This window comes from Artemia franciscana, chromosome 6 (genome assembly GCF_032884065.1).
Source record: "Artemia franciscana chromosome 6, ASM3288406v1, whole genome shotgun sequence".
NCBI lineage: Eukaryota > Metazoa > Arthropoda > Branchiopoda > Anostraca > Artemiidae > Artemia > Artemia franciscana.
The window spans coordinates 27,529,081-27,539,693 of record NC_088868.1 but is presented as its reverse complement, the minus strand read 5'-3'; the positions used below and the strand labels follow the sequence as shown (position 1 = coordinate 27,539,693).

The following is a 10,613-nucleotide window of genomic DNA, read 5'->3' as shown; positions in this document are numbered from 1 at the left end:
TGGTCAACTGGATATACCCAAATTTATTTACTAGATAAATTTTAAGGGGAATATATAATTCTCTTTGTATATTTTAAAGTCTCACTAAAAGTTTTATGGGAATTGACAGAGCAAAATGTTCATTCAATACTGCGTTCATATGTATCAAACAGTTTGTGGTAACAAACTGTAAGTAAGGAGCAACTGGACGAATGGAATTTCCTAGCATGATTCAAAAACAGGTCAGAAGCTAAATTAAAAAAAAAAAAAAAAAATGTTTTTCACTTGAAAGAAAAAAGCGACATTAAAACTTAAAAAGGACAAAAATTATTCCGTGTATTAAGGGGTTGCTCTTTACTCAACCCTTGGTCTTTAAGCTAGTCGCAAGTAGTCAATCATAGCGTTTTTTGACTTGGGTAAACTCCTTCATCCCCAGCTTTGCCTGAAAATTTCTCCTTAATACCCTTAGACTTTGTGGTAGAAACAAAATTGTAGCAGCAGTATTAGTACTTTCGTTTTTGCTTTTTTGTGCTCTGTTATTTTTGTTGTATGAAGACGGGTTGCCAATAAATAATAACAAGTAGTATATATAGAAGTAGAAGCAGTAGTAGTAGCAGCCAGGAGCGTAACTGGCCTTTTACCTTTGGGGGGGGGGAGTTGTGTCCAAAATGTTCCGAAAAATTTGGGTAGGTGCCGACAGCAACCGACATTTTTTACTTCGTTTTTTATGTGTTAAAATGATGTTTATTAGTTGCATAAAATATTCATACATTGTAGAGAAAACCCCAGATATAAAATCAAAATCAAGACAAATAAAACCAGCTAAGCTTTAAGGCTCAGCGGGTTTTTCAACTTCCTACTTTTCTTTTTAGCTAGAGATAATAACTCAGGAAACTCAATGATGATTCCAGCGGTTTTGCAAATCTCTGCAAAAAGAACGATCATGTTCCCTCGGTGGGCTAGCCATCTTAGGTAACGAATATTTCTTCCTAATTTCTTGGAAATGTGAGCTTGTTTTCCATCGAAGCACAAAGTTTTTCAGCATTGATACGAGCCTTCCGCAAAACTCGTAGAGCATCTTTTGCTATATCGACTATTTTCTTTGATTCAGGATCTATAATGACGAGTAAACGCTCTTTAGCGGCTCCCTTTCTGTAAATATAACATGCACCTATAGCTAAACATTCTTCATGGCTGAAAACTTGTATTTTGTCTGCAAAGATGCCAAACAAGTCAGCTTCATTAACTTCTGCTAGGATTTATTTTTAACTAGCTCTGTTCGAACAATCACAATTAATATATTTTGGCTACTACCCGACAGATAGCTTGTGACAATCGCCTTCATCTGGTATTCAATTCAATGCCCCGTTTCAATGTTGTGTCTAGAAAAAAGGTTGGATAGCTCAATGTGATTTTCCCCGTCATGATTCTTCCCACGAAATGATAGCCCTTGTTTACCTAGAGTGATGGTAATATCTAGCATTATGTATATAGGTGACGCCCTTTTTCCCTTTCCTTTTCTGACTCTATATCTTTCATTAGTTTTTCCTTTCCTCTATAAAACAAATAAAATCACCCACAGAAGCTTTGTGACCATTTAATTGGAAGTGAGTGACGAGCATTTCAAACTTGGTGCCCTTGCTTTGCATTTTGTGGCAGTTTCTAGTTTCTGTATTCGTGACTAGGTCCAGTTGGAAACAACAAACATGCAAAGCAGTAGACTAAATCTTTCTCAACACTATACTTTAGGCGGGGTTTCTCATTGTACCAGTTTCTAACAAACCTAACTGGTGTTTGGAACTCTGATATTGGATTTTGTCGTTTTTTAGAAAATCGATTTTTGGCTGAAATGGTCCTAGTTTGATAAGGTTCAGCTTTTCTTAGTCTGAAAGTTTTTTTTTCTTGAGCTTTGGATTGTGCATGACTCTTACGATTTCAGCTTGCTGTAAAAACTTTCAGCTTCAGATTCTACTCCTTCCATTCTTGACATTTTCTGAGAAATGAATTTCTCTTTCTGACTAAAAAGCCTAGTTCCATATTTGCTGATTGGGCACCCTAGGTCTAGCGCTTGCATTGCAGCGTCTAATTTGTTAATGGCGGAATCCCACTTAACTTCCAATGTTACTCCGATATTTGTCAAGGATGGGCAAGGACGAACTGCCTGAAGTGATGTCTGAAATGTTATTTCGATATCACCATAGTTGTTTTTCTGTATTTATTTGAAGCATTTGAAAAGCTCAAAATGAACCCAAAACAAAACCGGGCCATAACTTATAAACTTAAAAGTCAATTTTAAAACTATATTCTTCTTTGGTTCTTGCAAACAATTTGGTATGCCTTAGCTCAGTTAGGTTCTATTTAAAAACATACCTCAAAAGAAAAGAGAGTCAGAATCCCAAAATTAGAGAGCAAGCTGAAACGTGTAGAAGTCCGCTGCATAGTATTACCGCTATTCTGTACATATATATATATATGTATATATACATATATAATAATATATATATATATATATATATATATATATATATATATATATATATATATATATATATATATATATATATATATATATATATATATGTATATATACCACTAGAAGAGCAAAAAATAAAAAGCGTTGAGTCTAAATATGCTTTTTCTTTTCACAGGTTGCTAGGAAGACAATGTTTCCAATTACTGTTTCAAGCAAAAAACCAATTAAAATGTCAAAAGAAATTTCATCACAACTATGATATATATATATATATATATATATATATATATATATATATATATATATATATATATATATATATATATATATATATATATATATATATAATTGAATTTTTTAAAAGTCACGAGGCTCCAATAATCCAATCCTGTAGGAAACACTTGAAATTATACTTGTTGCACGTTCAAGCTGCATCCAGGTTCATCGTTGCGCCCAGAAGACAAAGAGATGTCTTCTTCCAGAGGTTCTGTTCGAGGGTGGAAGGCTCTACAATCTCTAGCCAATGACGGTCACAATGATGGCCGTAATTTCTGAACCCTCCGATTGGCTTCAGATCAGATTTCACTGTTCCAAGCCACGTCTTTTTTTGGCCTTCTGTTTTCTTCTTACATGTCGGTAGGGGGTAACATTTGAGGCATATTTTACTTATTTAGTTATCTGGTCTGCGCATTGCGTGGCCAAACCATCTCAGTCTCCTTTACATAAAAATATCAGAGATATCTGGGCAATCCCCACATCTTCTCCTGACTTCATTATTTGAGATTCTATCTGAGTAGTGGATGTCTAAGATATAAATGCAGGTATTTGTGGTAAAAGGTATTCAAGACCAACGAAACGACTGCTTACATTGACCATATCTCACATCCATAGAGGAGAACCGAGAGAACCATAGCATCATACACTTGGAGCTTCATCCGTGTTGAAATTTCGCTCCGCTTCCAGAGAGCCTTCCGTAGTTGAATGAAGGTGTTCCGGGCTGATGATGTGTGGCTCCAGATCTCTTCTTCTGATTCACTAGCAAGGTTTACCATTGACCCAAGGTGTTAAAATGACTAGACGTCTTTAATGTGACTACGCTTTAGGATTATAGGGAATTCTTCCATCCAAGCCTTACTGAGTTTCTCTTTTTTGTCTAGACTTATTTGATGGCCAGTCTAGAGTGCCTTGCAGTCTGAGCTTCAGCAATAGATTCAGCAAGCAAGCACACGCCGTCAGCATGGTCAAGATCCGTGATCGATAAGGCCGGACTCAGTGCAAGATTTTTGCATTTATCCAGGACCTTAAGTATCCAACCAATGACAAAGCTGAACAAAGGTGGTTAGAGGACACAGTCTTGACGTACATCCTCGTCAGTCGAGACCAGGACTGAAAGCTCGCAAACAACTGTGACTCGAGCCTTTGTTCCACCATAGCATTCACTTATCAGACAAATGATCTTCTCAGGTATACCATCCTCTCTCATTGCTTCCCATATTGCATCGCGGTGAATCGAACCAAAAGCAGTGATGAAGTCTATGCACCGTATACCCCTGTATACGGTGGCACCATCTACTTTTTTGAACTTGGTGACTTTTAATCTTCTGACGAAGCCACCAGATGCTGCTACCGCCCCTTGTTTAGATGTCAGCACTGTTCACAGTAGAGCTACTTCTAAGCCTCCCATTAAAACGAGTCGCGGTTGCAGAAGTGGTAAACGCGTTTCTGAGAGGAGGAATCCCCTAGTGGAACCGAGTAACTTATCCGCTCTAAGTGACACCCGCGCCAATGTAGGCAGACCGACTGAATCGAGTCTCACAGACTTACCCGTAATCGAACGCTTCGACAGTTTGCCCGTTAACGACTATGCCAATGAGCCGCCTCCTATCCTAAGACCTGTTACATTCAACGCTCGTCGTGGCCTTCCTAACTTCCTCGTTTGCAACACTAGATCGCTGTGCAACAAAACAGAAGATTTTGAAGCTGTTATTCGCCAGAACAACATTGCCATAGCAGCCGTTACTGAAACATGGAACCTCGATGAAAATACAGGTCGTGTGGCTGGATACTCTGTGTTCTTGAACACTCGCTCTTATCGTGGTCTATCGAAACTTGGGGGCGGTGTTGGTCTTTTTGTAAGAGAAGATATACCCTGTAAACTCCTTTCTGATCTCGCTAATCCGGACCATGAAGTAATCTGAGCGATGTGCAGACCGACTTACTTGCCCCACTTATACTCGTGCATAATTGTGGCATCAGTATATTACCCAGAAAGTGCAAAGAATCGCCAAGACCTCGTCTCTTACTTGCAAAAGACTGTTGATGTGCTTCGGATCCACTATAGTAATCCTGCTTTTATCATAGCAGGCGACTTCAACCAGATGAAAAAAGGCTGGCTTTCATCCAGTCTATCCCTTAAACAAGTGGTTCACATGCCTACTCACGTCTCAGGCAGCATTCTGGATCTCATTCTTACGAACTGTGAGTCCTACTACTGTAATCCTGTTTCTTTCTGACCAGTGGCCAAGTCCGACCATTTTGCTATTCTGTGGAAAGCCCACAGTTCATTGCCCAAGCCTAAACTAAGCCGCGTGGTTACCCGCCCGCTAACGGAATCTGCCATTCGAGCCTATGGTCAGTGGATAGGCAATTATGATTTCCCAGAAGTTGACGGAGATTCAAGCATCCACGAAAAGACTAAAAGATTCAGTGACATTTTGTACTCCAAATACACCGAAATCTTCCCCACCAAGTCAGTTACCATTAGTGAGTTTGATAAGCCATGGATTACCCCTTCCATAAAGAAACTCATCCGTGAGAGATGCCGCCTATATTCTATCGGTGATGTAGTAAACGCAAAGAAACTACGAAATTACACCGTCACTGTAATACGGAAGGCCAAACGTCAATATGGCCGTTTATCAGTGTCACCTATGCGCGTCAGTAATCCAAAGAAATGGCATCGGTCTGTTCGAAAAATGTCGGGAAAATCCACTACCTCTAGTGTGAGAATATTGGACGATAGTGGCAAACTTCTCACTGCGACAGATGTGAACTCCTTCTTCACTGAAATCTGCACAACCCACCCTCTACCCACCGAGTCCCAAAAAGCCGATCTCTTGTACGGCTGCTCAGAAGAGGAAGTTATTGAAGTCACTGAAGAAGACGTCTTCAAAGAATTAATGAAAATTAAGCCCAACAGTGCATCCTATCCTTCGGAACTTCCTGTAAAACTTGTTCGTGAATACGCCCCCTTCATTGCCAAGCCATTATCTGTGTTGATTAACCTGTGTTTCATGCTTGGTACTTTCCCAGATATTTGGAAAAAGGCATATATCCGGGTTATTCCGAAGTCGGGCCCCCCTAAAGCATGTGATGAATTGCGTCTTATCTCGATAACCCCCTGCCTGGCTAAAGTTACGGAAGCATTTGTACTCCGTCGATTGCTCGACCAAATCAGTTCTTCTGTCGATAAGTACCAGTATGGTGGACTACAGGAGTGCAGTACTACAATTTATCTAGTGCGTATGTATGATTGTATACTTACATGGCTGGATAAAGGTAATCGGTTCCTGGATCTAGGTGCAATAGATTTCCAAAAAGCTTTTGATTTCATTAACCACCTAAAAAAGCGCGAAAAAGCGCGTGTTATCCGTGATTATGGATTTCTTATCTAATAGGAAACAGCGTGTTTATGCCCTGTTTGAGGGGGATTCTGACTCCGATTGGACAGGTAAAACATGTGGATCTCCGCAGGGCACAAAGTTGGCTGCCATTGTATTTATAGCCGTGATCAACTACCTATTAGTCGAATATGAGGATCATTACAAGTTTATAGACGATATCTCTTTTCTATTGAAATACTTAGTTGAAAACGGGATTGTTAAGAAAGAGTTCAGTGACGATTTCTTCGATGCGTTTATTGCCGAGTGCAATGTCTCTAAATTGATCATTAACACGAATAAGTCAAAGGTCTTACGCTTTAATCCGTTGAAGCGCACATTCAGCCAACCGTATGTTCCGTTTCCGACTGTCGACTCAATAAAGATTTTGGGAGTTACTTTTTCAAGTGATTGTTCTTTCGGCTTGCACGTTGAAAATGTTGTTAAAAACGCAAATGCATGTCTGCAGTCTTTGAGTACAATGCGTAGATTTGGCTGTGATGTCCAGTGCCTATTGCTAGCTTATCTTATATACGTCCGTCCAGTTCTGGAATATGCAAGCCCACTATGGGGGCCTGCAGCACTGCGAACTGTACACCTCATCCAAGAACTTGAGTCGGTGCAAAAGCGAGCCGTGTTCATTATTATTGGCGATCGACCAACTATCTTATGGTGAAGCGCTTATTAAACTCGACCTCCCCACGTTGGCCCAAAGATACGAGCAGACTATCCTGAGGTTTGGGAAGTTTCTTCTCTCTAAACCCCAGCATCGAGACATCTTACTACCTACTGCACCGCCCAACAAACGCGTCACCAAAATAAACTGGTTCCAGTAGCTTCACGCACGAACCGCCACGCAAATTCGTTTGTACCTTTTTTTACGGATTTACTAAACAAAGCCGAGTGATATTTTCTTCTTTTTTTTGTGTTAATTTGTTATTTAGCATAGTGAAGCAACGCAAATTAGCTGTTAGCTACGATGTTGTTTAAATAAACCTATCTCTCTCTCTTTCTCTCTCTCCAAACCGGTGTTTAAGGATCTGCCATAGGCTAAAGATCTGGTTATATCAGCCCATGTGTGGCTTGAATCCTGCTTGGTTGGGTCACGTTCGGCGGCTTCTGACCTCTCTAAATCTGTTTTAAAGTATGTTTGTGGACAAATTGGCAACTTGGACAAGGTATATCCCTTGGTAGTTCTTACAGTCCATTCGCTTACGTTTTTTAAATATAGAGATAATAATGGAGGTCTCCCACTCATCGGGGATGTAATCATTGTCCAAAACTTTGCTGATCAAACTATGAAGCTCATCTCCCATCGGCTTGGGAAGAGCTTTCATTGTCTTGGTAGAAATACCATCTATTCCAGGGCTTTGAAGGCTTTTCAGGATTTTGATCTCCTTGGTTACTTTAACCTTTTAAGGTGGGTTTATACTTACACAGTCATACGCCTGTTGGTTCGGTGGCTTTTGGGGAGCTGTAGGTGGTTGCTTTTGGTTATTAGTACATGCTGGTCTTAGTAGCTCTTGGAAATGTACTCACCATCTTTCAATACATTCCTCACTACTTGTGAGTATTTTCCCACCTCTCACCTTAATCAAAGGAGTAGTAGTTAGCTTATTCTTCCCATTAAATGTTCGAAGTTTCAGATACATTTTTAGGCATTATTCCGTAATGCAGATCTTATCACTAACAGCACTGGGCCAGTACGCTTTTTTTGTCAGCAAAACAATGGAGAAATTGTATTACTTTCAGTCCTCAGGCCAAGGTATTTGGGTAGGTAGAGGGTCATTCCAACTCCAGGGTTATTGGAACTTTCAAGTACACTTAACAAAATAGCTATCTAAAATTTTTTATTGCCGTCTTTGGGGGGGATGGGAGCAACGAGGTGCGAGGGAGTGGGGCTGGTTACCCTCCAGTCATTTCTTACTCTTTAAAAAATAAACTAGAAGTCTAAATTTCTAATCGAATGAAACCCCTCTATAGTTTGCAAGAAAACTACTTCCACACAAAGTAGCTTCGCTGAAAATAGTAAAATAATACATAAAACCTACTATGCTCTTTGCTTAGGTCGCACTATTGCACTGGCTAGTAAAACAGTTTAAGAAGATTCAGTTGTTTGTTTTAAAGGTGTAATTGCGTTTGGGAATCACCTAATTGTTATAATTTTAATTTTTACTGAAAAAAAAAACATTGTAAAATTTAACTAATTAGTTTTTCTTATTGGCCTGGAATTCTACTACGTGGCAGCACTGACGAAATATGGTACTGCCCTAAAAACTTTGTAATTTTAAACAGTAACAAGAAATACCTTAGAAAATTATAAATTTCTTTTACGAGTCTACGTAAGTTGGGCTCAGAGGCATGAGAGATTCCATGTTGTTGTCATTGGTGTTTAAACTTTTAGGAAACTAAGATTACAATGTTATAAGCTTTAAGGGAAAAATTTTCTCCCCATTGGCATGGCCGTTTCAAAAGTGAAAACGTTCATGGACATATTCTGATAATACTGAAGCATTAAGATTGCGTGTGATTTCACATTTTATTAAATTAATTACAAAATTAAATCTATTTTTAAAATCAGTATTTAAAAAATTTATAATATTTATTTATGAAATTACATATAAAATTACTGGATAAAAAATACAAAATAGAAATTTAACAGACGAACTTGAATTGTTATTTTGAGTACATAATATGTTGTTACTCCCCGATGATTCAGTCAGGAACTTACAATGCATGTAAATATATGCATGTTGTACATAACACACGATAGTCTAGTAGAGATTAATAAGCCACTAGTATCCCTAAAGAAAATGTTCCAGAGAGAGTAAGGAATTACTATGCAAAAACTGAACTATGCTTCGTAAAACAACCCACAATTCATATATCCCCATTATATAAAATTTATCTTCATTAATGGTCCGTTCAGACGCTTGGGAAAACCAATGAAAAAAAAATCAACCGGTACAAGGGGAAAAGTGTTCAAACAATAGGTGCAAAATTCTTCATAAAAACACTATAATAGACATATAATAGACATATACATATAATAAGAATTATATATACATATAATACATATAATAATAGACATATAATAGACTCTTGCACGCCCCAAGTCTCTAAGCCAAGTGTATTTTTGCCGAGTATCTTCCTCTTTCGTGTTAGTTTTAGACCAACCGGTACCTGTGCTGGACAAAAACTGATAGTTCTGGATAAGAAACACCAAATCTCGAACTTTCGTATGCTTGACTGTTGACATGCTTTCCATTTTTTAAAATATGACTAATATTTGCTTGACAGCACATGAAAAAATTAGTTAGTGCCATAGGGAAACTAGAGAAAAATCTTGAACCCAAAACCGATCGGTTCATTGAGAAAACCAATCAGTTCATTGAGAAAACCATTCCCATGGTACTGATGGGGTTTTAAGGTTTTCCCCATGCGTCTGAATGGACAATGAGCATGATGGGGTATTGATGGGGTTTTAAGGTTATCCCCATGCGTCTGAACGGACAATGAGCATTCAAAAGTGAACCCTTTTTTCGGCGCTCCCCATCTGTCTATGTAAGTTTAAGGGGCTATTCCATCAGAGCCATCTGTCGAGTCTTTCAAACGATGGTTTATTAAATTCATAATGCCTGATTATGAAACTAGGCAAATAGCAAACGGAATATCGATGCAGCCCCTATTCAGCCCCCATGTTGCTGTGGATTTTACACCTAATTTTTACAAAAAGAAAAAGAGTAACTGAGTGGTTAATGAAACAAAACAAGGTATTTAAAAAAAAATTAAACAAAAGGCATAATTGAAATTTCATGACGTTGGAATATATCTTATATCTTATTAGAATTTAAAGGATTAAGAAAATTCTTCAAGAAATTAGAATGAATGAATTTAATCACTTTATGCTAGAGAATCTGAGTTGGTCTAATTAAAATGGCTAATTTAAAATCGAGAAAAAAGGAGCCATTAAAAATACTTTTAAATTGCGAAATATCTTATATCTTCTCTGGATTTAAAAGATTAAAAGAATCATCCTGACAATACGAGTAAATGAGTTTAATAGCATAAACAGTGGAAAATCTGAGTTGGCCTAATTAAAGTTGGTAAAGAAAGATAATTAGAAAATTGGGCTTTTGCAGTAATATCAGATTTCTGTTTTTACGAATTTTCTTCTCTTTTGTTGAATGCACATTTAACGTATTCGAAAATTCTGTTTTCTATTATTCTTCTTTAAAGAAAGAATAGAGATACAAAAAAAAAACAGAATTAGTAGACAAAAATACACTGTTCTTAAACTAAATCTTCAAGGTTTGCAAACCATACTATTTTTTATATTAAAAGATTCAGGCATAAGTACCTTTTGATGATACCTCCCATAGGGAGGTATCAGGCCTAAGAACCTTTTGATGATATCTCCCATGGTTATACTACAAAACACACGAAAGATAATTTACAGGCTTTTATTCTAAGCATCAATCGGACATTTCAACGAAAAATAT

The 10,613-nt window shown here is 37.9% G+C and overlaps 1 protein-coding gene across 1 annotated transcript; it reads left to right on the top strand.

Annotated features, from left to right (window-relative positions):
* The first annotated feature begins 4,653 nt into the window (after positions 1 to 4,653).
* On the top strand, positions 4,654 to 6,787 carry LOC136028533 (uncharacterized). The gene is made up of 3 exons (XM_065706379.1): positions 4,654 to 4,930; positions 4,970 to 6,017; positions 6,130 to 6,787. The coding sequence occupies exons 1-3, from the start codon at positions 4,654 to 4,656 to the stop codon at positions 6,785 to 6,787; spliced, it is 1,983 nt and encodes a 660-aa protein (XP_065562451.1).
* Positions 6,788 to 10,613: the final 3,826 nt, after the last annotated feature.